Source organism: Erinaceus europaeus, chromosome 10 (assembly GCF_950295315.1).
Source record: "Erinaceus europaeus chromosome 10, mEriEur2.1, whole genome shotgun sequence".
Classification (NCBI taxonomy): Eukaryota; Metazoa; Chordata; class Mammalia; order Eulipotyphla; family Erinaceidae; genus Erinaceus; species Erinaceus europaeus.
In genome coordinates, this window is record NC_080171.1 from 24,099,114 (window position 1) to 24,126,501 (window position 27,388).

The 27,388-nt window shown below is 35.7% G+C and overlaps 1 protein-coding gene across 5 annotated transcripts in view; it reads left to right on the forward strand.

The window, feature by feature from the left end:
* Positions 1-27,388, forward strand: part of BRD10 (bromodomain containing 10) — a 105,583-nt gene that overhangs the window by 59,552 nt on the left and 18,643 nt on the right. For 3 of the 5 annotated variants that reach the window (XM_060199297.1, XM_007536078.3, XM_060199300.1), the window contains one exon: positions 12,871-12,960. The exons of the other annotated variants lie outside the window; for them this stretch is intronic. In XM_060199297.1, the coding sequence (XP_060055280.1) occupies positions 12,871-12,960 (90 nt within the window). The remainder of the gene's footprint in view (positions 1-12,870; positions 12,961-27,388) is intronic. 5 annotated transcript variants of the gene reach the window in all.

Below are 27,388 nucleotides of genomic sequence, written 5' to 3' on the forward strand. Positions count from 1 at the left end.
AGAGAGACTGATTGAGAGTAAGAGCCACAGTACCAAAGCATTCTTCAAAGAGTTGGGCACATACCAAAGCAGTGCTCTATCCACATAAACTATTCTGCTTGACCTTCATTTTCTTTTTAAATTTTTCTTTTGTGTGTGTATGTGTGTGTTTTCTTTTCTTTTTTTAATGCTTATTTACTCTTATTTCTCAGTTTTTTACTTGTTTTGTTTTTTTTATTTGGTTTTTATAAGACTGGTCTTTTTATTGATGGTAAATCATGCCTAGAAACATACTTGGATTAAATTATAAAATTTGCTTTTAAGTACTAATTAAAAACTAAATTTTTAGGTGGGTGTGATATGGAACTATACATTATAATCTTACAATCTTGTAACAAACTATTAATAACAAAAAAAATTGAGGGGCCAGGCAGTGGCACACCTAGTTAAGCACACACATTACATTACAGAAAAATTTTAAAACGTGAATTTTTTTAGAACCCAATTAGTTTTTAATTTTATAATGCTTTTGTTCACTTTTCCCCAAAACTAGAAGTCAAACCTACCTGACTGTTTGCTTTGGGAAGACTACATATTTATCTGTACACTTATAATATTTATACCTTAGTTTAAAAAATAATCTTTCCACCCTTATTTAACTCACTATAAGCATGTAGTGGTGCATTGGATTGGTTTATGCATATATGTTGTAAAGGAACTAACTATGTCTGTGCCACTTTTTCCTAAAAGATGTGTCCATGGTTCTCAAACTTTGGCTAAGATGGAACTACTGTGATTTCAAATCAAAGGAAACTACTGTGATGCCTTTGATTTGAAATGAAAATTCCTGGGTTTTATCCACAAGTTTATCCTTGATTCAGTGAGTCCAGCTGTGTGTTAGTAGTAATCTGCATAGTAGCTAAACCAGAGGATTTTGGAACTGGGTTAGTTAGGTTTGAATGCCAACTTTGATCACTTACTAACCAGTAAACTTGGGTAAATTACTTAATCCCTCTGTATGTCAGTTTATTCATCTGTACAGTGAAATGATAATAGTGCTTACCTGGCAAGTACAATTGTGAGGATTAAAAAACAAAGCTTAGGTTGTAGGCTGGTAGTGCAGCGGGTTAAGTGCACGTGGTGCGAAGCACAAGAAAACCAGCATAAAGATCCGGGTTCGAGCCCCTGGCTCCCCACCTGAGAAGCAGGGGAGTCGCTTCACAGGTGACTGTCTTTTTCTCCCCCTCTGTCTACCCCTCTTCTCTCCATTTCTCTTTGTCCTATCCAACAACGACAACATCAATAACAAAAACAATGAAATGGGCAACAAAAGGGAAAGTAAATAAATATTTTTAAAAATTTTTAAAGCTTACTGTCTTATCAGTTATTATTTATTCTTTTAAGTAAGCATACCAAATACTTGAGACCAAAAAATCCATGATAGAGAAGGAGAATCAGTGTAAGAGTTGACTTCTTAAGACCTTTTAACACATTTTTTCCACTTAAGAACTGAAAGTAAATCTCCAGTTTGGTTGTATTTCATAAATCATGAAATCTCATGATTAAGTTTACAAGAATTTTAAAAATGAAAGACCAGGTAGTATTAATTGCATCATTATATTTAGCCAGAGGGAAAACTTCTACCTATCCTGTAGAACTATGATACATTACATAGACAATATATAGAGAGACTTGTTGGATTTTTTTATACTTAACAGTAGTTGCTAAAAGTAAGAAATATTTTTATTGCTTAGTGTATCATTGATTCATTTTCATATAAAATGTGTAATTTAACACTTTTTTAAAATTGAGTATTTTTTATTTTCTTCATCAGTTTTGTAATATAAGACTTAAAAAGTGAATATTGGTTTTCTTAAAAAGTCAATTTTACCAAAAAAGATTTATCTTAATTTCTTTAATATTGGGAAAAGTCAGGATATATATTTTTCCTTTTTTATATGCAAATATGCATCATGACTTTTTTTGGTATTATCGTTATTTATTTATTGGATAGAAGACAGCCAGCAGTAGGGAGGGGAAGGGGTGATAGGGAAAGAGAGAGAGAAAGAGACACCTTCAAACCTGCTTCACCACTCGTGAAACTTTCCCCCTGCAGGTGGGAACCAGGGGCTTGAACCCGGGTCCTTGCTCATTGTAACATGTGTGCTCAACCAGGTACGCCACCACTCCATCATGACTTTTCTGACTGCTCAATATTTGAGAGATAAGTCTAATATATAAATTGTCTTTTGTACACCATTGTAATATAGTTACAGAAAGTAATTTTAAAACCTAAGTATGTCGGGAGTCAGGCAGTAGCGCAGCGGGTTAAGCGCACGTGACGCGAAGTGCAAGGACCAGAGTAAGGATCCCGGTTCGAGCCCTGGCTCCCCACTTATAGGGGAGTTACTTCACAGGTGGTGAAGCAGGTCTTTAGGTGTCTTTCTCTCCCTTTCTGTCTTCCCCTCCTCTGCCCATTTCTCTCTGTCCTATCCAACAACGATGACATCAATAATAACTACAACAATAATAAAAAACAAGGGCAACAAAAGGGAAAACAAATAAATAAAAATTTTTTTAAAAACCTAAGTATGTCAAGATTCAATGTGTTTGAAGACTTAATAGTCTTAGTCACCAAGATTTTGCATTTTATTAGTAACCAATATCTTTCATATAATGTATACTTGCTCCTGTCATATGTATATATATTATATATATGTATATATACATATATATAATATATGATATATATGTGTGTGTGATTTACTCTAATGGTTGCTGTGCAGAGAAAATCCAGAATCCAACTGCAGAGACCTGCTTGTATAACTTTCAGATGCAACAAGCTGATCCTTATTTAACCAGTGGATAATCTTGGTATAAGTAATTTTATATATAGCATTGCAATATATATTTTATAATATAACATTGTAATAAGTACTAGGTAGCAAGTTGGGACTAAAATGAAGATTAGTGTTTGACTATTTCAGTGTGTTAGAAGTCTTCTGGTTATGTTGTTACTTTCAATTGGAAGCTCTTAAAGTGAATATATTCAACTTTATCTTTTTGTTGCACTTTTAATTACATGGGTTTTTACTTCCCTTTTATAATTATTTCAGTTTCTTAATACAGTGAATTAAAGTATTTAATTATAGTGTAGTGAAATATATTTTAACTTGTTATATTTATACATTATGCAGGTTTTTAAATAGTCATTATTATGGTGAGCTTAACAAATGAGAATGAATTTTTATGTTTTCATAGTTTCAACATATGTTAATGTAATTTTGTTTAAATGTGAACATGTTTTGGATTTATACCAAACATTTACACTTAGTGCTTTGTTTATAATATCTACACAGAACTATAAGATTGCTCTGGTAGTGGGGGCCCAGGTGGTAGCACAATGGGTTAAACGCACATGGCATGAAGTTCAAGGACCAGCATAAAGATCCCTGTTCGAATCCCCGGCTCCCCACCTGCAGGGGGTTTGCTTTACAAGTGGTGAAGCAGGTCTGCAGGTGTCTATCTTTCTCCCCCTCTCTGTCTTCCCCTCCTCTCTCAATTTCTCTCTATCCTATCTAACAATAATAACAATGGTGACAATAATAACAATGGTGACAACAAAGAATGGTCTCCAGGAACAGTGGATTTATAGTGCAGGCACTGAGCCCCAGCAATAACTCTAGAGACAAAAAAAAAAAAAAGGCTGCTCAGGTGGTGAATGTGACCCATCTTACTTGGGTTTTTTATTTTGACTTCTACGTGGTTTTCTCTTTGTTTTTTAATGTAATTACTATATTATTTTCTACTTGTATGCTGTCTTATGTTTTGGAACAAACAGTAAATATTTCTCAAACCTATTGAGTTTATACCCAAAGGACATGACTTCTTACTTGAAGTATTGATAAAGTAAGGAATAATTTATTTACTAATTTTTCAGATGTGTGATCATGAAGTTCTTTTTTAAATTTTTTTATTATCTTTATTTATTGGGTAGAAAGCCAGAAAATGAGAAGGAAGGGGGTGATAGAGAGGGAGAGAGACAGAGATACCTTCAGCCCTGCTTCACCACTCATGAAGCTTTCTCCCTGCAGGTGGGGACTGGGGGCTGGAACTTGGGTCCTGACACATTGTAACATGTGCACTTAACCAGGTGCATCACCACCTAGCCCCTGGGTTTTTTTGTTTGTTGCTTTGTTTATTTTTGTTTGTTTTTTCAATGAGTAAATTGATCTTTAATTTTCAATTTTATTTATTCATTTATTTATTTATTTATTGGATAGAGGAAGCCAGAAATGGAGAGAGAAGGGGAGATAGAAGAAGAGAGATAGAGAGATACCTACTGCTTCACTATTTGTGAAGCTTTCCCCCTGCAGGTAGGCATGGGTGCTCAAACCCAGGTCCTTGCACTTGGTAACATATGCACTCAACCAGGTGCGCCACTACCTGGACCCAATATTTAATTTTCTGAACTGGAAGTCTTACTCTCCATTATGATCATGGGCCACAGTTATTTATACAGAATCATTGTACAATATTTACAGTAAGTTGCTAGGCAGAACATCACTCTGGTTTAACAGAGAAGGATTAAGAACTGACTAGAAAAATACAGCCCTGACAACAGCATGGAGCCAGAAATCTATAGCTATGGCCAGAGGGAAGGTAATGAGTTATGAGGAAGGTGGGTGAGGCGAGGTAGACCTGAAGGAGAAACATCAAACCACCTCAGATTCATGTCCACTGGGACACATGGTCCTCAAAATTACAATTTGGAGTTTGAAGAGGTAAAATTTACCACAGAGCACCTAGTAAGGAAAAAGAAGACCATCAAAACCACACCATCTATCTCTTCTACCAAAAAGCAGGGCTGGGGACTAAGAAGGCTGAGGGGAAGAGAGACGCAGAGACAGAATCTTAGAGAGATAAAGACACAGACAAGGTAATGAAGAAATGGGAAAAAATAGCTGTCAGATATGAACATTAGAATCACATTCACAAATCACCTTTGCTCTCCTCAGTCTCCCTCAAAACTTCTCCTTTCACTCTCAAATCTCTGAATTTCAACCTTAAAAGAGAAGAATTAGAATGAGGCTGACGTATACTAGGGGCAATCTAGGATTCCATCTTTTTTTTTTTTTTTAGCTGTAACACCTTTATTTCAAAAATGACTACAAGAAAGGATTTCACAGGTACACAATTTTTAGGTTTCACTCACAATAACACTGAATCAAAAACAGTTTATCCTGCTCAAAATTTTGGCCTGAGATATGTTCATTTGAACTTTAATGTACTTAAATTTCACATTTTAGAATTACACATATGAAAACACTAGAAAAGTCTCTCAAAGCCTCACTCAGGTCCTATTTACTATTCATTGACATAAAATTGGTTGTGACATGACTTTTCAATCCCATACAGCAAATGAGAGGAGGGATTCTAGAGGCTGAAAGAAAGAAACGACAGATAACTGCAAAGGAATAGAAAAACTACCATGGAACTCAAAATGAGTTGATGCAGTCATTTGCAATGATTCCATATATGAATTTCAACAAACCTAAATAGGACCTGAAAGAATTAAAAACATAGACAATGACTTCTGAAACAATAGCATTATCTCTAGTAGATTCTGTTTGTAAATGCAGAGAGATGTGTACTCGGTTAAATGATCCATGTAAATGATTGGAATAAAGTAAGAACGTATTAGGTTTAAAAGAATAACAGTTGTCTGTAACACAAAACCCACAATTCTTGGTAAATAAGACATTACTATATATACACTGCTGATGAAATATAAGAAGCATTATCATAAAAAGAATACAGCACCTTTTTTTGTCCACACATGATTAAAATCTTAAAAGCTCCTTCCTGATAAAAGCACCTAAATCATGTAAGCACAGCTTAGTCAACTTTCTGCTGCACAAAATTTTATATTGTGTTTTGAGTAATCACAGTATCGATTAATGGGTGCAACTAACTGCAAAACCTTCTAAAATCATAAGAGTAAGAGACACAGAGTCCAGAATCACCTCCCATATATCTGTATTTCCCAAAATGTGGTCTGTGAAACAGCATAACTGAATCTCCTGGTGAATGTGTTTTAAAAATGTTGATCTCCAAGTCCCAAGTGAGATTTCATAAATCAGAAACTGAACGAGGGATCAGAGAATCTGTATGTAACTCAGCACAGTTACCCAAGGATTTCTAGTGTAATGTCTAATAACTGATCACTAGTTGAAATGCAAACTAAATACTCTAGTCAGGTGAAGAGTGGCCAGGGCTGTGAACTAGCCCTTCCTCAGCTTGTTAAGGCTTGACACTTCTCAATACTAGATTACAACAAAATTAAGTTCTATGTTAGCTTCTCAAAGAAAAAGGACTCTGACAAAAAAAACCTAAACTCTAACAAGTCCTAGCTAATTTTTAAAAGAGCATAAGCATTTTTAGTCATATAGGTGAAGCTAGAAGAAATAAATACTCACTGGGGAAATTTTAAACAATTAACAAAAAGCATTTGATTTGAAAATGGGGAGGGGGCAATGATAGCTCGCCTGAAAAGAAACCTGCTACCTTGCCATGCTTAATCAAGTTTCTTCTTTATCCCATACTAAAACTCTCAGGGCTTGAGTCATAGCCAAGGGCAGATTAAAATGAGAATAGACAGAATGGAGGACACAAGGCCACAAAGTTCCACAGTCCCAGGGCCACAGCACCAGAGGCCTATTTGACCAGTGGAATGAAGAGATGACAGGCATTTCTGACTACATGCAGCAGAAGGGGAGAATAGCCTCAAAGAACTCAAGCCAACAGTAAGACTTGGAGCCGAAGCTTCAGAGCCAGTTGGGGCAGGCCACCTCTTGGAGTCCCTGGACCCCCAGAAGCTCCAGTTTTTTGTTTTTTTTGTTTTTTTTTTTCCTCCAGGGTTACTGTTGGACTCAGTGCCTGCACCATGAATCCACTGCTCCTGGAGGCCTTTTTACCCCCTTTGTTGCCCTTGTTGTAGCCTCGTTGTAGTTTTTAATGTTGCCATTATTGATGCTGTTCCTTGTTGGACAGGACAGAGAGAAATGGAGAGAGATGGGGAAGACAGAGAGGGGGAGAGAAAGATAGACACCTGCAGACGTGCTTCACTGCCTGTGAAGCAACTCCCCTGCATGTGGGGAGCCAGGGGCTCGAACCGGGATCCTTACGCCGGAAGCTCTAGTTTTAACTCCTCCTGGGGCTCCTTAAACTGAAGATTTGTTCCATCAGATGGTGAAACTCAAGCATCATGACATAAATTCATAATTAGGGAAAACAGTATGCTTTTTCACTAGGCTCAGATGACCCTTCAGTTGCCAAATCTTTCTCAGGACTGGCCCCATGTTTCTAAAGTGCATGGCCAGGAAGGGAGTAAGCATACTGGGCAGCCCTACACAGCCACTCCCAGGCCTGGCTCTGAGGGCTAAAGCAGACCCAGGCATCCATGACAGCAGCAGCCCTGGATTCCATGAAGTTCTTTTGAACCTCTTCTCCCCTACTACATGTACATATTTCTGCTTCTTGTTTTGAAGAGAAGGCCTTTTTATACTTATAATTTAAAAGAAATGACTTTTATGAAATGACCATAAAATGGTTTTCTCTGTGTGTATGTCTCTCTGCATCTGTCTAAAAATAAAATAAATAAAAATAAAATAAATGAAAGCTTAGCTATACTTTAAATCATAAAATCATAATTAATGTTTGTTAGATTGTTTTCTTAGGAAGACTTCTCCCAGTTTCAGTTATGAGTGGTGTTAGATTTATTAACATAGATTCCTAGTTGTGTGCTATTTCTTTCTGGTGGGAGATGAGGCAAGGAACGGACTCAGCCATAGAGCTCCTTACTTAAATGTGTGAGGCTATGAGTTTGATCCCTCATACCAGAAGAAAACAGAAAAAACATAGCAAATAAAACTTCACAGATTATGAAGCAGTGAAAAAATGAAGGAAGGAAGGTCCCCCCCCCCGAATTAATGTGATATATACGAGGAAGATGAGACCTAATTTCTGTGATTTCTTCTACATGTGTCATCTTACGTGATCTTGCCTCTGTGTTTTAACTAGCTTAGATGAATTGGAGATGAACTCTTTTATCTTAGGCAGATATTTTTACCATATTATATAATTTTGAGTCCCAGATCCCTTTCAGCTCTGAGATTTATAATTTTGTGTCTCTGCCATGGAATGTCTCAAATGAAAGATTAATTTGAGGAAAAGTGAAAATTGTAGTAAAGTTCTTCCTAGGGAATTAAACATTTCTTAAAACTTCTGTAGTATGTGTGAAGAACCTCTTATGAGTGTTGACAAAATAACCTAATCTAAACTGCTGTGGTGTTCCCTTTACATCCCCTAGAGGCCCAGAACCTCAGATATTTTTTCTCTTTCAAGGTCTTAAGGAGGTTTTAACAAAAGGTTTTGCTTTGTTCTAAAATAGTATCAGTTTACCTTGCTGAGCTGAACTTATTGGACTGATTCTAGTTTTTAAAGCCCCATGTGAAGTTGAGTTAAAAGTCACACATATGCTTCACATTGGAAAAGAGAAGAAATAAGGTGATGTATATGGCAGAGTTGGCATACGTCATATTCCTCCACTGTGGTATAGGTTATAATTAAGTTTATATATAAGAGCTGTCTTAACCAGGCACTGTATTTTGGCCATTTCATTAAGTTATATTACATATATTATGGAAGTACATGAAGAGCGTAAGTCATTATGTAAATGCTAGGTTATTTTAATATAACCTTACAGTAAATATTCCTATAATGATTTTGGTCTTCAAATGCAATAGCATTTATATTTTGAGTTATGCCGTTTATGTGAAAGAGCATTTGTTTTTTTTTTCATTGTCCTTTAATATTCCATCCCACATTTATAAATTAATCTTTTTGAATGTTTGTACTTGTTAGCTTCATACTGCCATAATGTCTTAGCAGTTATGCAGATTGTCATTCATAATTATTTGATACTTTACAGCTCAGAAATAGAACCTGTTTACACCATAACTGAAACTTGTTACATGTGTAGAATCCTAGGTGCCATCCCAGACAAAGAAATACTAAATAAAAACTTGGTTTATCAAGAGATCATTCTTACTTACATTCAAGTTTGAGAAACACAGATTTAGTATGGTATTAACTAGATAAGCTGCTTGAAAGTGTAACATAACTTTAACAATAGAACTTATTTATGGTTTGTCTTCAGAACTGTGTTTTCAATCCCCTATACATATCTGTTGGTTTCACAGATAATTGCTGTTAAAAGATCTTAAATTTTAGGGTTTAATTATAGGAGTCTTTTTTCTTTAATTGACTTAATAATGATTGACAAGACTGTAGGATAAGAGGGGTACAATTCCCACCACCAGAGTTCCATATCACATCCCCTCCATTGGAAGCTTTCCTATTTTTTTAGCCCTCTGGGAGTATGGACCCAGGACCCTTCTGGAGGGCAGAAGTTGGAAGATCTGGCTTCTGTAATTGCTTACCCCCCTGGACATAGGCATTGATAGGTTGATCCATAAGGAGTCTGTATTTTCTTTTTTTTTTTTTTTAAAGAACTCTTTATTTATTCCCTTTTGTTGCCCTTGTTGTTTTATTGTTGTAGTTATTGATGTCATTGTTATTGGATAGGACAGAGAGAAATGTAGAGATGAAGGGAAGGCAGAGGGGGAGAGAAAGACACCTGCACACCTGCTTCACCGTCTGTGAAGCGACTCCCCTGCAGGTGGGTAGCCAGGGACTCGAACCGGGATCTTTATCGCTACTCACTGTGCTACTGCCTGACTCCCCAAGAGTCTATATTTTCCAGGTTACTATATGTCTCTACAACATATGTGCAAATACACCCTTCTTCCTTGTATAATGAGACAGCTAAGATACAAGTGAAAATTGCTCAGCCCTTTGCCCTATGTGCAAATGAGAAACCAATGCTGTGATATTCACTAACCACTAAGATCAGTGAAAATAGCTGTAACCACCTGCAAGTTCTGGGGCAAATTTAATGTGGTTCTCATAATAGCAGATAACACAGTGGGAAGTTTAGTTCTCATAGAGTACTTATTAAAAAGCTAGTGTAGGACTAACAAAAATAAACTGTATTAGAAATAGGCAACTATAGTAAAAGTTAAAGATGTTATCCAGTTCTAGGGACACTAAGTTGGCCACTTCTTATCCAACAGCATTTCTATTATAACTCTAGGTTTGGCAAATTGGAATTGGTAGTTTGTATTAAATATTAACTGTAATGTCCTGCTACGTCAGTGTGTTCTGCTTTCTGCTCTAGGCTATTTTTCTTTCTAAAAATTAATTCACTAATAGCAATGCAAACACTTTTCTGTTCTCAATAGATAGCACAGGTACTAGCAAACGGTATTATTTAGTTTTTGTTTTTTGATTAAATTCACATCATTGCATAGGGTCAATACTGATTCTTGTTTCCCTTTTGTTAAACTGATTATCATCTATACCTTCTACACAGTGACTGAAAGCCATTACTTTGTGCAAACAGCATCCTTGGCAGCACTCTGTTAAGTATATTTTGCACAATAAGATAGAAAAAAATCATCTTCGTATTACTTTCATGTTATTCTTTGTGTAACAATTGACACTGGTCGTACAATTGGGAAAATCAGATATATAACGAGACAGTTCAAAACTATCAGTTTATGAGGGTTAGAAACTACTTATATTCATCATTTTGATCCTTTAATTTTAGGTTTATATATATGCACACATAAGAATACATATGTATGCATATATATATTCCAAATTTTAGAAAATGAAAAACTTCAGTCTGTAGAAACATGTACTAATAATACAATATTAATTAAGGTTAAATCCAGAGAGAAAGTTCTAGCTAATTAACTATGAACATAGGCTCAGAACACAAATGAATTTCCTTTATGGCGAGATTGACAAAATAGGAATCAAGGCTCTGTCTTCCCCTACAAAAGATAAAGCAGGGAAATTGCCATATAGATAAGTAAGACAATATCTTATTAGCTAATCAGGTATTTTTTACCTATTTTACTCTGTAGTTTCTTCAGTCTTACTTAAACACATATATTCTTTGTGAGTTTGAAATTATTTAAATATTCCCAATAAATAATTGTTAATACTAGTTGTAATCTCTAATATCTGCTGATTGTTTTCTTAGTCTACTAGATTATATCCTATTGTTATTTGTTAACAATCATACTGCTTTTTTTTTTTTGGCCTCCAGGGTTATTGCTGGGGCCCCAGTGTTTGCACCTCGAATCCACTGCTCCTGGAGGCTTTTTAGCCCCCTTTTTTGTTGCCCTTGTTGTTAGAATTTTTTTTGTTGTGGCAGTGATTTTATTATTGTTATTGATGTCGTTGTTGTTGGATAGGACAGAGAGAAATGGAGAGAGGAAGGGAAGACAGAGAGGGCGAGAGAAAGATAGACACCTGCAGACCTGCTTAACTGCCTGTGAAGTGACTCCTCTGCAGGTGGGGAGCCGGAGGCTTGAACCGGGATCCTTACATGGGTCCTTGCGCTTAGCGCCACGTGCGCTTAACCCGCTGCGCTACCGGCCAACCCACTTACCCCCATACTGCTATTTTATAGGTAAAATGCATGGCAGCAATTTTAAGGTGTAGTCTAATTAGGGGAGTTTAAGGAGCTCCTGTTTTTGTCACTCATTAACTTCTTGTAGCCCACTTTTACTTTTGTTTTTGCTTTTCTTTAAAAAAAAAAGTATGCCTTCTAGGGTGGGATAGATAGCATAATGGTTATGAAAAGAGACTGTCATACTGAGGCTCCAAAGTCCCAGGTTCAATCCTCTGCAGCAGCATCATAAGCCAGAACTGAGCAGTGCTGGGGGGGGGGGGGTGGATGGATGGAGTGGGACTGCCTTCTAGGAAAACAATTTTCTTACCTAGAAATTAATGAATGTAACAAATAGAGGACTGATGAAAGTTAATGGTGAATTAATAGTTTTAAAACACATATAAACATTACAAAGATTTTAGTAATTTGTTCCATTGTATGTAGTTGCTGCTTTTGATAAAGAAATCTATTTCTTTTTTCATGGATTTTTAAAAATAAAAGCTTAGGTTGTTTTAAGAAAAAAGTTAAAAAATACTGAACTATTTGGAAAAAGGAACTATAATTTCACAAGAACTCAACTAGTTACTAACATCTTGTTGGCTGTTGACATATCAGTGTTTTAAACTTCAGTAATTAAGTCAAAGTAGTTTCATTATTAATAACGCAAGTCAATTATTCTCATTATTTGCCAACATTACCAACATGAAATAAAAAAGCACATAATTATGAAGTGAAATAGATGCTATCTGTGAAGATGGTTTTATTAAAGACTAAAACCACAATAACAATGTGTAGTTACATTTATTTCTTTGATTATATTACATATAACTGAAATTGTCTTTTATTAGCAGTCTTAACAGCAATAATACAGCTTGGTGAATTGTAGAGTTAGCAATCAAAAGCAAAAGTTATGAAGTTCTCCATTCACCTGCTAAGACACTACCTGAGAGCATTTCTTAATTGATTAAATAACCTTTGAAATCTTAGAGTGAGTTTCCAGATCTTTGTCATTCTGGGATGAAAGTAAATAATGTTAACAAAGGACCTGGATGATCAAACAAACTGAGAAGTGGGGATGTGGGTGAAACCATCAGTGTTGAAATTTCACCACCTTTTATACAAAGCCTGAAGTTCATACATCATGATAAGTAAATATTTCTTAAAATATAAGTTGGGAAACTTTCTTTGCTTTTTGCTACTACAGAGATAGTTGTAAATTCCATGTGTGTGAAACAACTATGTTACCACATTTTGAGTGTTTTATATTATGTGTTATCAAGCTGTGTTTTTGTGTTTTATTTTAGCTTATTTGCACTAATCTTGATGAACTCAGGGAATTAATCACAAAAATCGAGAATGAACTCAAAGATCTGGAAAACAATAGAAAAAAATCGGTAGGTGTTGATCGAAAAGTTCTGTCTTGTTGTCAGCATTAAAATTATTCCTGCTTTTTTTCTAAAATATTTTTTTCCTTGTTCTGGATTACATAAAAATTTGCAATGAAAAAGTAGAAACATTGTTTCATTTCTCTTGTGTGGCCTAGCTTTCATTTTTAATAGACAAAATATGGTGCTGGAGCAAGTAGATCAATTTTATTTGCTTATTATATCAGATACAGGTTTAGGTATTTTCCTATACCTGGTTGGTGGTTGTGCTGACTGGTAGTTTTTTGGGTAATGCTTAGTTTGCCAATATTCTTAAGAATTATATACTTTTTAATTAAAATTTATTGCTTAGCAACATAAAATTGTAATTAGCTGTGGCATAAATAATATAAATTGTTTAATCATATCCCACATATTCTTAATACATTCTTAGCTATATGTCTTTTTAAAGAATCTTTATTAGCTGAAGGATCTTTAACAGCTAAAGGTCTTATTTAACCTTTAGTATATATTATATAATAAATTAACAGTCTTTACCTTCATTTTGTTCTTGAGAGAACAGAGTATAAAAGATTATGTTTCTTCACTCAGTTTTTGATAAAATACTCAGTTATTTAGGCCAGGAGGTAGCTTACCCAGTAGAATGCACAGACATTACTATGTACAAGGACCCAAGTTTGAACTCCCAGCCCACCACGTGAGAGAAGCTTCACTAGCAATGGAGCATTGCTGCAGTGTCTCTACTTCTTGTTCCTTCTCTGTCTCTCTCTCTTTCTCTCTCTCCCCTCCCCCCCTCTCTCTCTTACTTTCTTTTTCTCTCTTTCTCTCTCAAAAAAAGAGAAAAGCCACTGGGAGCTGTGGAGTTATGCTTGCACTGAGCACCAGTGGCAAGAAACTCTGATATCAAGGAAAACTTTGCATATTGAAAGAAGTCAACCACTATGAGAACTCTGTTTTATTTATTGATTTTTTTAAATATTATTTGCCACCAGGGTTATCAATGGGTCTTAGTGCAACTCCACTGTTTCAGGCAAGCTTTCCCCCTGCATCTTGAACCAAGGCCCGTGGCCATGGTATATGTGCACTCTATTGGGTGCAACATTACTGGCCCCTGTTTCATTCTTTAGAAATAATATCTAGTTACTTTTCATCCTTTTCCCATAGTCTGTTAATTTGAAATTATATATAAAATAGTGACACTGTAAGCTTCATATCAGTAGATTGTTTAGACAAAAAGTATGAATGCACTCTGAAAGGGAGAAGCTACAGGTGCCATAAAAGTACAGCTTTCTGGGGGTCGGGCGGTGGCGCAGTGGGTTAAGCGCATGTGGCGCAAAGCGCAGGGACCGGAGTAAGGATCCCGGTTCGAGCCCCCGGCTCCCCACCTGCAGGGGAGTCGCTTCACAGGCGGTGAAGCAGGTCTGCAGGTGTCTATCTTTCTCTCCCCTTCTCTGTCTTCCCCTCCTCTCTCCATTTCTCTCTGTCCTATCCAACAACGAATTGCGTCAACAAGGGCAATAATAATAATCACAACGAAGCTACAACAAGGGCAACAAAAGGGGGGAAAAAATGGCTCCAGGAGCAGTGGGTTCATGGTGCAGGTACCGAGCCCAGCAATAACCCTGGAGGAGGAAAAAAAAAAAAAAAAAGTACAGCTTTCTGAGGTATTTAACACAGAGGAGAGACTTAAAAATCTCAGAAGTCTCATGAGACTCAGAATTTTGGTAGAATCTGAAAGATAATGTTCATAATAATAACCATCAGTAAGTGAACATGTCATTGTAGAAAACTATCTTACAGCTATTTTGTTAAAAATGGTTTAGACCATTGTGTTTACACACGCGCGCGCGCGCACACACACACACACGAAACATGCACATATATATAAACCTTTGATATATAGTCTCTTAATATAGAATGCCACGTGTTTTGGTCTTGTTTTTGTAAGGCTGGGACCTCACACATGCATGATTTCACTGCTTCCAGAGACACCACAGTACTAGAGCTTCACCCAGTGCATGGTGTTCCCATTGGTACTAGGATTTAAACCAGGCTGTACACATAAGGCATGATCCTCCCTAGTTAGATTATCTCTGGCCCAGAATACAAGTATTTTAAAATTTGGTCTGGTCTTCACTTGCAGGGGGAAGTCCAAGCCTCTGGTCTTCAAGCCTCTGGTCTTCACTTGCAGGGGGAAGCTTCATAGGTGGTCTCTCTCCCTCTCAATCTCCCTCTTCCTTTCGATTTCTGGCTATCTCTATCTAATAAGTAAATTAAGATAATAAAAATTTTAAACAAAGAAAAGAAAAATAGCCGTTGCCTTTTTCTTCTTCTTTGTGATAGAGAATGAGAGAAGAAACACTGCATCACAATTCCACTGCTTGTGAAGCTTCACGTGCGTAATTGCTGTTGCTCAGTCTGCACGATAGATCCTGGCAACCTTTTCCTCCTTTCTTTTTACAAATTATTTATTTTTATTTCTTTGATAGTGACAGGGAAAAGTTGAGAGGGGAAGGAGAGAGAAGGAAAGAGAACAAGAGACATCTGCAGCACTGCTTCATTCCTGAAGCATTCCTCTTCCCCTATAGGTGGGGAGCAGGAGCTTGAATCCAAGTCTGCATATGGTAGCATATGTGCTCTACCAGATCTGCCATCACCTGGTCCCTTATTTATAGTTCTTTGCAGAGCTTAAGTATATTTAGTGAGCTACCCATACTTTGACTCAAACTAGAATTTTGTAAATCAATTTACCAATTATTTTTCCATGTTCATAAGCTGAATTAAACATAGCTTATGCAACTTAATTTATTTCCATATTATAAGTTAGAGTTTGTTTTTAATGAGCGTTTTAATGAATAGTTCAACACATGATTGATTTAAGTACATATGACTTGCTCTAAAGGAAAAAGAATCTTGGAAGCACCGTAAAGTTTTTCTGTACAGTCAATCCACCTCACTTCCATTGGTGGTATGAAATATAAACATCCTTCCTTCATAGTAGCAAGTAGAAGAGTAAGAAAAATGTAAATTACAATTATTTTACACTAGTCCTTGGGTTTTAAAATTTTAGTATATGTATGGGATGCAGTTGATTAGGTTTTGTGTTTCCATGTTTTTAACTTGTCTATAACCCCAGGATCTATGCAATAGTTTTTGAATATGTATTTCTTATTTTCAAGAAATAAATTCTTGGGACTGTATTGAGTGAAGATAATCTTGCTGAAGTTATAGTCAGTACTCAGGCTAAAACATGATTTTGACCATTGAGATAGCCATATAGAATAAAAGGAAATCCATTATTATAAAAGTTTATATCTCTGTATCATTTCTTTTTTTGGATAGAGGTCAGAGATAGGGAGGGAGAGAGAGAGGAGAAGGAGAAGTGACACTTGCAGCACTGCTTTACCACTCATGAAGCTTCCCACAAGATTAAACCCAAATCTTCACACATGGTAAAATGTGCATTCTACTGGATGAGCCACCACCTGGTCCCTTCCCTTTGTCTGTCTGTCTGTCTCTCTCTCTCTCTCTAATAAAAGATAATAATGAGTATGATAGATGTTAGTTGTAGGAATTAGCTTTATTAAATGTTGATGTTAACATTATACGTAATGTTATTTGGTATTCAACTGAATTTTCTTGTTAACTGAAACATAACTTTAACTCCTAAACCTCTTTTTTTTAAAAATAATTTAATGAGAAACTTCCCTGTCTTGTTATACTATGCTAAATACAGCATAACCTTCTTATGTGACTCAGGGATCATTATTGATCTCTCTAGTTGGACTGATACCCCAATTTGGTAATAACATTAACTCTAATTAAACAACACCAAAGATCTTTATGCTATATGTGTTGTTTACTTGAAATTTTGCTTTTGCTTCTGCGTCTTTCTTCATTGTCAGTCTATCATCTCTTATGTATATTTGTGTCCATGTATTTGCCCCAGCTTTTACACTATTGATTCGAAAACAAATAAGCATATTTACTAGAATTGGATTCATGGTAAATACCTATAAAGGACTTTCTTTTTTTAATGTGAATATTGTTTATGTTTTGGATTTTTTTTATTATCTTGATTTATTGGATAGAGATAGCCAGAAACCAAGAGGGTAGGCGGAGATAGAGAGGGAAAGAAAAAGAGACACCTGTAGTCCTGTATCACCACTTGTAAAGCCTTCTTGCTGGAGGTGGGGACTGGAGGCTTGAACCTGGGTCCTTGTGAATTGTAACATGTGATCAACCAGGTATCCCACCACCCAGCCCCAAGGACTTTCTTAATAACAAAATATATAAACTTGGTGATAGTAATAGCCATTTTCACTCATTGCTTACTTTATGAAGTTCACTCTGCCAGGCAAATGAATTATTAGTACTGGTATTCATAAAAGTATATTACTGTCAAAATGATATTTAGGGTGAAAAAAATTCTATTCATCATCAGCTTTCCTATATTTGATAGGTTTAACATTTCTATAGGGGTTTCTGCTCTGCATGTTTTTTTTTTTTTTTCCAGAACAAAGCAGCAGTTGTTGGAATAATAATCCTATTTCCATACCCAGGTCAACATTATATATCAAAATTTTCTTAGCGCCTGGGGAAGAAACTCCACTGGTGGAGCAAAAGACTTTCATTCATGAGGCTCCATGTCCAGTCACTGGCACCACATGTACCAGAATGGCATCCTGATAGCTTCATTATTCTCTTCACTCTCTTATGTGAAACTCTTTCATGTGGGGGAAAAAAAAATAGATCTGAATACATAAAAGCTTTCTTTTTAAAAAAATTTATTTTAATGAGAGAGATACAGAATGAAGGGTACAGAGAGATACCCCAGCACTGCTCAGCTCTGACTGTGGTGGTGCTGGGGATTAAACCTGGGACCTATGATGCCTCAGGCATGAAAGTCTTTTGCATAACGACAGCAATAGGGTAGAGACTGGGCTCAAGCATGGGTTGCACACATGGCAAAGTAGAGCACTATTCAAGTGGATTATTTCGCTGGCCCTGGAATATTTATGTCCTTTCAAAATTCAGGTTATTTATTCATTCTTGGAAGACAACTAATGTCATTGATGATTAATAATATGAGGAGAGAAGAATTAATTTTCATGAGTTTGCTGTACTTCACTTGACCCCATTATTTAGGTGCTTATTCAAAAAATACTAAGGGGAGGAGGGCAGCAGTGGTACACCTGGTAGAGTGCACATGCTACAGTGCTGCAAAACTCAGGTTCAACACCCTGATCTTCACCAGTGGTGAAGCAGTGCTGCAGTTATCTCTCTTTTTCTCATCCTGTCTTCCCTATGCCTCTTAATTCCTGTCTATAACTAATAAATAAATTAAAATATTTTAAAATTTAAAAAAAACAAATGGTTCTTAAATGACTACATTGTTATAAAAAGGAGGAGGAAAAGATTCAACATTTAGTAGATCGCAGTGCTAGGCCTGACAATTTGCCTAATTTTTTTTTTAAGTGAGCCATCTGGTTGAGATAAGTAGATGTAGTTTGACAATCTTTAATTGTGTCTTATATTATTTAGATTTTAGTTTTGCTAGTAATATAAAGAAATCATGTTTTATTGTTTTTAATCTTGTGATATTTTAGTCAAAATATGTGTTTTTTTTTTTTTTTTTGCTAACTTACTTGGAGAAATACCTTTTTTACTCTAGGAAGTTTACTAACTTTCAGAAAGAACTGAAGTATTGATAAATTTGACTAAGTATATTGTATTTTAAATGTATTAGACATTATTTTTACATAATTGAAATTGGAAGATTCTGATAGGCTTACACAGAAGTAATTATACTTCTGGAATTTTCATTTGAACTATTTTTTCTTATACTTGATGTCCTTGTGATTTATATGATAGATTTTCTTTTTTATGAATAAATATTTTTTTAAATAGTGTATTTATTTGATAGAAGCAAAGAGAAATTGAGAGGGAAGAAGTTATAGTCAGACACCTGCAGCACTGCTTCACTCTTCATGAAGCTTCCCCCTTTTGGTGCAGACTGCGGCTTAAATCTAGATTCTTGTGCATTGTAACATGCGCACTCGAGCAAGTGCACCACCACCTGGCCCCTATACTGTAGATTTTCAAAACTGTCTCAGTGTTTTGTCTTCAATAGGAGAAAATCTATGGATTGAGTATTTGAAAAAGTGACGATATGGACAAAAAAGTTATTTGCAAGAAAGAAGCCTGGCTGGACTACTATGTAAACTAAGATTTTAGTATAAGAGGTTTTTTTTCATTTTTTATTTATATATGACTAATAGTGGGGTCACAAGCACCCACCACCAAGGTTCTGTGTCCCCCTACCCTTCCATGTCCCAAAGATAGCAAATAACCACTATAGTTCTCACTAAAGGACTATATCTTCTATCAGTTAGTCTAAACACTGAACATGACTCAAGACATCTTTGAATACTTGTAAAATTATTTATCAGTATGGTGGAAAAACTATAAAACTTTTTTTTTTTAATTTTGATCCTGCAGTTCTATATAAGAATCACCTTTACCTTCCCGGTTTTGCCGCTACTCCCACACCTAAAATGTAGCTTACCCAGTGGCATGTTCAGCAGACAGCTTCTGCTAAGTAAAAACTGGGGTGTGTGTGTGTGTGTGTGTGTGTGTGTGTGTGTGCTTGTATGTCCAACAGTAGATGACTACTCAAATGATAATATTAACACAGTGATTTAACACATAGGTAGTAAAATGCAATAGTTGTAGGTTATTGTTAATACAGGGAAATATTTGTGAAATGTTTCAAAAAATATGAAATATTTACATAACTTTCATATGTAAAACTGAGAGGAATTGGGGAGCAATTTTAAGTAATGATAAAGTCAATCTTTATTATGCTTTAAATTTAAATTTGTAATATAATAATAATACTTCTCTTACTTAACAAAAACTGTACAACAGCTAAACCAAACATTAGTGAAATCTGTTTAGGCAAAGATAATGTAGCTCAATTTTTGGTTACAGAATTCTGTATAAGCCATTGATTATCAGTCCGGAGTGATTTTATTACCCATATCTGCCACTCTGAGGAGACATTTGGCAATGCTTAAAGACATTTTTCTAATCAATTGAAAAGGTGCTGAGACTTAGTAGACAGAAACCAGAGGTGCATCCAACATCGTAATAAGATTGCAGTGCACATGGAGCCCCCACAACAAGGAATTATTTGACTCCCCCAGATGTCAGTTGTGGCAAGATTGCAAAAGCCTGACCTAAGCCTGTTTGTCCTTTTTATTTTTTATTTATCTAATTGATAGAGACAGAAATTGAGAGGGGAGAGATAGAAAGGGAGAGAAACAGGGCCAGGCTGTAGTGCAACGGGTTAAGCATACATGGCGCTAAGCACAAGGACTTGCGTAAGGATCTCAGTTCCAGCCCGCGACTCCCCACTGTAGGGGGTCACTTCTCTCAATTTCTCTCTGTCCTATCCAACAACAAGAGCAAAAAAAATGGAGAAAATGGCCTCCAGGAGCAGTGGATTCTAGTGTAGGCACCAAGCCCCAGCGATAATCCTGGGGGGGGGGGGAGACCTGCAGTTGTATTCCATCGCTTGTGAATCTTTCCCCCCTACAAGTGAGGACTGGGGTCTTTGAACCCTAGTCCTTGCACATGGTAACTTGTGCTCACCTGGGAGGGGGTTGCCACCGCTCTGCTCCTAAAGCGTGTATTTTCCTGTTTATTTTTATGCTTATATTTAATATTTTACCAGCTTGCTATGGTAAGGCAAATTAGTATTTTGAAAGTTAGGGAGAGATTATATACCAGATCCCACACTTGAAGTATTTAAATGCGTCATATACTTTTAATTTGTATTCTCATTTTATGAAACATAGGAATATAAATATAAACCTTTACTATTTATAATTCCGTCAGTCATATATAGTTAAAGTAGATTTCTTGTCTTCATACCCATCTCAACTATCTTCAAACTTTGAGTTGTGACATCTGCCAAATATGTTTAACATTGACGTTGTACCATTTTAATGATAGACAAATTTGAAATATGAGTATATTCATTTTAGAAAGACAAATTATTATACATTAATCTTATTTTTTACGTGATAAATCTCACTCTATCATAGTGAAGAACTGTAAGATTTCCCCCCCTCTTCTGCATACCATATGATGTTTTATCACAGTGAAGCATCAAAGCAAAATTATAGGCAAGCTATTTAAAGTCAAAAATATAATTTTACTGCACTTTCAGGTATGCTAGGTACATTCAGATTCTTGAATATGTTCAAGTTAACTTTAATGGCTTTTGTTACACATGCAGTGTTCAGTTATCCTTAAATTAGTGTTTTTTTTTATCTTTTTAAGTTACTAATTTTCATTTAATAGGACAGAAATTGAGAGAGGAGGGAGAGATAGAAAGACACCTGCAGTTCTGCTTCATCACTCATATAACTTCCCCTATGAGGTAAAGACTGGGGAGGTGAATTTGGGTCCCTGCAAATGGTGGTGTTTAGAGTTTTTAAAAATCCTAAAGAACTTTTAGAAATCCTGCAAAGAAATAAAACAAACTTTACTATTTTAGTTACAGATTCTAAACTCATTAACCAAGCAAATGTTTCCTCAGTGTCTGCTGTGTGTTAAGCATAATACCAAGGACTTAATAATGAACCAAAAATTTATATAAAGATCTTTTTTTAAATTTTTTAATTTTTTATCTTTAATAGAGACAGAGAGAAATTGTGAGGGAAGGGTAAATAAATAAGAGAGACACCTGCAGACCTGCTTCACCACTTGTGAAGTTCTCCCCCTCCAGGTGGATACCAGGGGCTTGAACCCAGATGCTTGCACGCTGTAATGTGTGCACTTAATCAGGTGCGCCACCACCTGGCCCCCTAAATAAAGTTCTTACCTTCAAGGAATCATTCATATAACTAAAGAATTTATCTCCAACCCTGCCAATGAGTTTTTACTTTTAATCAAGGTACTTAGGCTAATTTCTGTCCTTTCATAAAAAATACAATATTTTATTTTCAATTTTTGTTCATTTAGAAATCACCCAGTACTCTAGATATTTGTTCACTTCCTTAATTACATGCTTATTTGCAGACAATATCTCTTCCCTCATTAAAATAAAAAAATGTTCAGATTGTGCAGTGAATTGCCTAAGATTCCATACATTTTCTTTTCTCTATTTCTTGCCCCTCCCATCATTTTATTGGGAGCTTAATGATTTACAATACAGTTGTTGATACGTGGGTACAGTTTCTCATTTCCTTTCCATAGGTGTCTGCAAAACACTCTCAACCCCAACTTTCGTGCATTTCTACTGTCATGTACCAAATACCTACAACCTCTCCCATCCGCTTCTTCCCCAGAGTCCTTTGCTTTGGTGCAGTACAATACACTCAGAATCCACATTTTCTGATATCCCTTACAGATTTGAGTCAGCCTCTTTTGCTGCCACCAATTAAGATCTTTTTTTTTTTCTTTGAAAGTATAAGAAAGACTGTATTTGGCCAAGTTATTTTGAAAATAAAGTTTTACAGGAATATAGTTTCTGAGCAGTTGTTAGCAAAATAAATCATTTTCTCCATTGTTTTCTTCTACTGTTACATATTTGTGGACACAACTAAAGTGCCTGTGGCTTACAAAAGTAAGTCAGTGACTGACATTGAGAGGGCTATTTCTTCTCTTTTTTTTTTCTTCCTATTTTTGTTGCCCTTGTTGTTGTTGTTGTTGTTGGATAGGACAGAGAGAAATCGAGAGAGGAGGGGAAGACATAGGAGGGGAGAGAAAGATAAACACTTGCAGACCTGCTTCACTGCTTATGAAGTGACCCCCCCTGCAGGTGGGGAGCCATGGGCTTGAACCTGGATCCTTACTTCGGTCCTTGGGCTTTACGCCATGTGCGCTTAACCCACTGTGCCACTGCCTAGCTCCCAAGAGAACTATTTCAAAAATAAATAAATTTGTACAGTTTATCTCCTCATAATGTGTTTACACACTATATCCACCTCTATCTGATTCCCTCCGCTTCCCCCCTCCCCGTCCCCTTGCCTTTCCCCCTTCCCCTCCTCCAGCAGATAAGAAACACCCTCTCAATACCTTCCCACCTCTTTCTTGGTTCTGCCACCATAGCGAGTCTAAGAGTCACCCTGTATGCGTTCTTTCTTTGTTTCTAAAGTTCAACCTGTCAGTAAAATCATATAGCATTTGTCCTCCTTTTAGCTCATTTAAGCAAAGGAGATTTCATCATTTGAATAGTTTTGAGGTGCCTGAGACCCACATACATACATCATTTACTGTTTCCAGGCTGACCTTGTTTTCCACTCAGAGAGGCCCCACAGTACTTGAGCTTCCCTTGGTGCTGTGGCACATCCCTTACCTGGTAAGCCATCCTGTAAGCCCCAAAAATTAAATTTCAGTTATTCAACTTGTGGTTTACTTCCAGTCCAGAATTTTTTCTTCTTTGTAAGTAATGATAATTACACATGTTACTAGAATTTCTTAGTAATAATAATTACTAAGAACATGATTTGTAATCCAGTTTTTTTTCGGTTTACAATATCAGACAACACCAAAACTTGGCACTTTTTTTTTTTGTCATCATCAGGGTTTCACCACTCCTTATTATTTATTTTTTTTTTTCCCCAGATAGAGGAAGAGAAAGAAAGGAAGCTATGGTGTAATGGAGGCCTGTTTCAACCTTCGGTTGTGTGTATGACAAAACAGGCACACTATCTTTTCCTTTGCCACTAGAATTATCACTGGGGCTTGATACTAGACTATGAATCTTCCGTTCCTGGCAGCCAGTTTTTCATTCTTTTTTGTTTCATTTTTATTAGGACAGAGAGAAGTTAGGAGAGGAGAGAGGAGGGGAGGGGAGAGTGGAAAAGAAGGAGATAAAATACCTTCAGACCTGGTTTACTGTTCATGAAGCTTTGCCCCAGCAGATGGGGAGCAGGGGCTGAAATCCAGGTCTAATTTATGGTAATGTGTACACTTATGCCTGCCCCCCCCCCAGTACTATCCAAGTGAACTGTTTTGCAGGCTCAAGATACCACTATTGATCAAATCTTTTTTTTTCATGCTTTCTAGTTAAATGTTGATTTAGGAATATAATAGAATTATATATGTTTTAATGTGGAATGCCTTAAAAAGAATGCTTTTCTATGAAATTGGTCTCGTAAAAATTGGTGCAAATACTTTAAAAAGATACTAGCTTAGCCTGTAATGGTTTGTATAAGTGTTAGCGTACTGTTTTTCTTAGAATAATATACAATTACTTCACTACTATCAAAGTAAAGCTTTTTCTTTTTTTCTTTTTTTTATTTTTTTAAAAATAGGGGAGAGCGTAAAGCTTTTTCAAGGACATGAATATCAATAATATGAATACATTGTTTTACTCCCTAAACTCTGTATATATGCAGGGATATATGACTCTGGTGATGACTTAGGTATACAATACTAAATAAAATAATACCTGTTAAATTTAGTATTACTATAACTTTAATACTCTTTAGCCCAAGAAAACTCAGTTTGTTAAATTACTTAATTTGATTTGGGCTTTGTTTTTGTATGTACCAGTTCAAATGATCTGTAGCCTACCTTTGAACATGATGGAATCTCGTGACTTTAAATGAAACCTCTTTGAGTATGAGCACGTTTTTTTATAGAAGTTAATAGTATTTATTTACTTATATATTTATTTATTTTGCTCATTGTCACTAGGGCATCATGGTTCCAGGCTTTTTCAGATCACCTGAAATAGAGACAGAGGTAAATCAAAAGACCAACACTACAACACCAAAACTTCCCTCAGTGGGGTCAAGCTTGAACATGGGTCATGCCTAAGACAAAGCAAACTTACTACCCACCTGAACTGTCTTGTTATTTCTACCTTTAAACTTTAAAGTATGTTTTTAATAGTGTACATGTAGGACTGGAAAGATAGTTAACCAGGTGGTATGAGAACCTTGCTAGTTTTACAATACAGATTCAGACCTTGGTCCTACATGGGAGGTACTATGTGAATCTGAATCTGCATCTTACTTGAAAAGCATGAGATATTATTTAATCCCTTTCTAACTATAGAATTTAAGTTGTGACTGACACCAAGCCTATAACAAAAAGTATTTCATTATATGATTCATGTTTCTATGTTCTTCCACCACATTGATAAATAGCTTTAGAAAAATAGCACTAATACTTTTACTGTATGCTTCATGTTTTTGTATTATCTTTTAGTAAAAATACTTCTACCATAGCCACAATAATATCCTTGTAATTAAAAAAAAACCATATTCTTTGTGTATTTATGTATCTTTTTTCATATAACTGTTGATACCTTTTTATTATAAGAAAATGTTTGCTTTATATAAACAAATTGCTTTCACCTGAATTATATTCAAAGTAATTAAATTTATTAAAATATATCATGGTGATGATACATTTAGTACAACTGGAATTCATTTGTTTTCCCTTTTTTTCATCTTTTTAGGTGTCCAGTGTCCCCAGCATCAGTAGATTGCCAACTCCCTCTCTTTGCAACACCCCAGCCAGCATAATGCTGGTGCTGTCATACCTGGGTGTCCCAGATTAACTTCAGCTGAATGGAGTTGTTCTTTAGTCACAAGGTAAGTTTCCCTCCCAACTAATTTCACACCCATAGACTCAGAATATCATTTTATATTATTATGTAGTTTTATAAGTTTTTGATGTATTTCTGCTCTTGATTAAGGCTATTAATATGCCACTATCAAAAACTTATAAGGCTGCATAGTATATTAAAGGATTTATCTTGTGAACCTAGACCAGCTCCTTTTTGTACTAATCCCTGTAATATAATACCTCCATTGTTTGACAATTGGGGCATCTCATGGAAAGGGAGGTGGCAATCTACAGCTGCTGTGGACATTGGATGAGGAAGTATTAAAAGGTAAGCTTCACACTTAGACAATATTTACAACTTTCACCCCATGTGTGATCTTGGATTCATACTTTATGTTAAATATTATAGTAGACTCATAAAATAATTACTCATATTTAAAAGTGACCATTAGTAAATGTTTGAATGACTAGATTCTTGTAATATATTAAGATTATATTATAAAATGTTATATTTTTGAATATAGTAAGGAGTTATCCTCATATTCACATGCCTAGCAATAAAGAGAAGTCAAAACTAAATTAATATGTATATAACTTACTAGATATGTTTTTATTAATGCAGTTATACCACTATTCTGCAAATGACCTTTCGCTATTTCACCTATCATTTCATCTTTGGCACTATGTTGATCAATTTGAATATAAATTAAAAGAGTTTGATTTTATTATTTTTTCTGGTATTTTATTTTCTCTCTGCTTGAGATAGTATTTTCTGCTTTCCTCTTTTTTTTTTTCCATTTTGTTAATGTCATTGTTCTGTGGCATGAGGGTTTCATCCATGCACAATCCCACCACTCCCAGATCAGCTTTTTTTAATTATTATTTTTGTTTCAGAGAGAGAGGAAAAGAAAAAGAGGGAGAAAGCATTCATGCAGCTTCTCCTGGTGCTATGGTGCTCCCCTGTAGGTCCAAGGCCAGGTCTTTGTGCATGGTAAATACACCACTGTGCTGGTGAGCTATCTCCTGGCTTTCACGCCTTTTTAAAATCACTTTTAGTCTTTAGGTTACTAATTTTTGACAAAGTGCATAAAACTAATCTAAGAGATACTAATTTTTCCACTATAATACATGTAAGCATAAGTACTTACTACAGTCTTTTTTTTTTTTTTTTTGATAGAGGCAAAGATAGATTAAGAGTGAAAGGGAAGTAGCGAGGAAGAAATACCTGCAGCACTGCTTCACCACTTGTGAAGCTCTCCCCCTGCAAGTGGGGATGGGGGGGCTTGAACCTGGTTCCATCTGCACCGTAATGTGTGCACTCAACTAGGTGTGCCACTACCCAGCCCTTCAATCTCTTCTTTGGGGATTATTTGTGTGTAGACCAAGATAGACAATATTGCATAGTGAAAGAAGAGTGAATTTTACCTATAGTTCTGAAGTCCACTTCTAGCTAAAAGACCAGTTTCAGCCACTTTCTATAAAATTACACCCTCTGATAAAAAAGAAAAAATGTTGGCATCTTTAATTGTCTGACTTAAAGTTCAAAAAATACTTGCTTATTTTAAAATACATTTTATAGAAGATCTTTTAGATTATTATCTCTAACTAAAATCTTTAAAAGTACTTAACTGTTCTTCTGTTTAGATTAGTTCCATGTATACTGTGACACTGAGACCTCCACTAGGTTGAAAGAAACTTGTTACTTTAATTCTGTTTAGGTTGTATTGACCAAAGACAATGATTAGTAAAACCAGAAGTGTGAGTTTTCATTTTGCTGTCAAGTGGTTAACTTCAAGTACCAGTCCCATTGCAGTGATGATCTTTTTAAAAAATAATCTATACC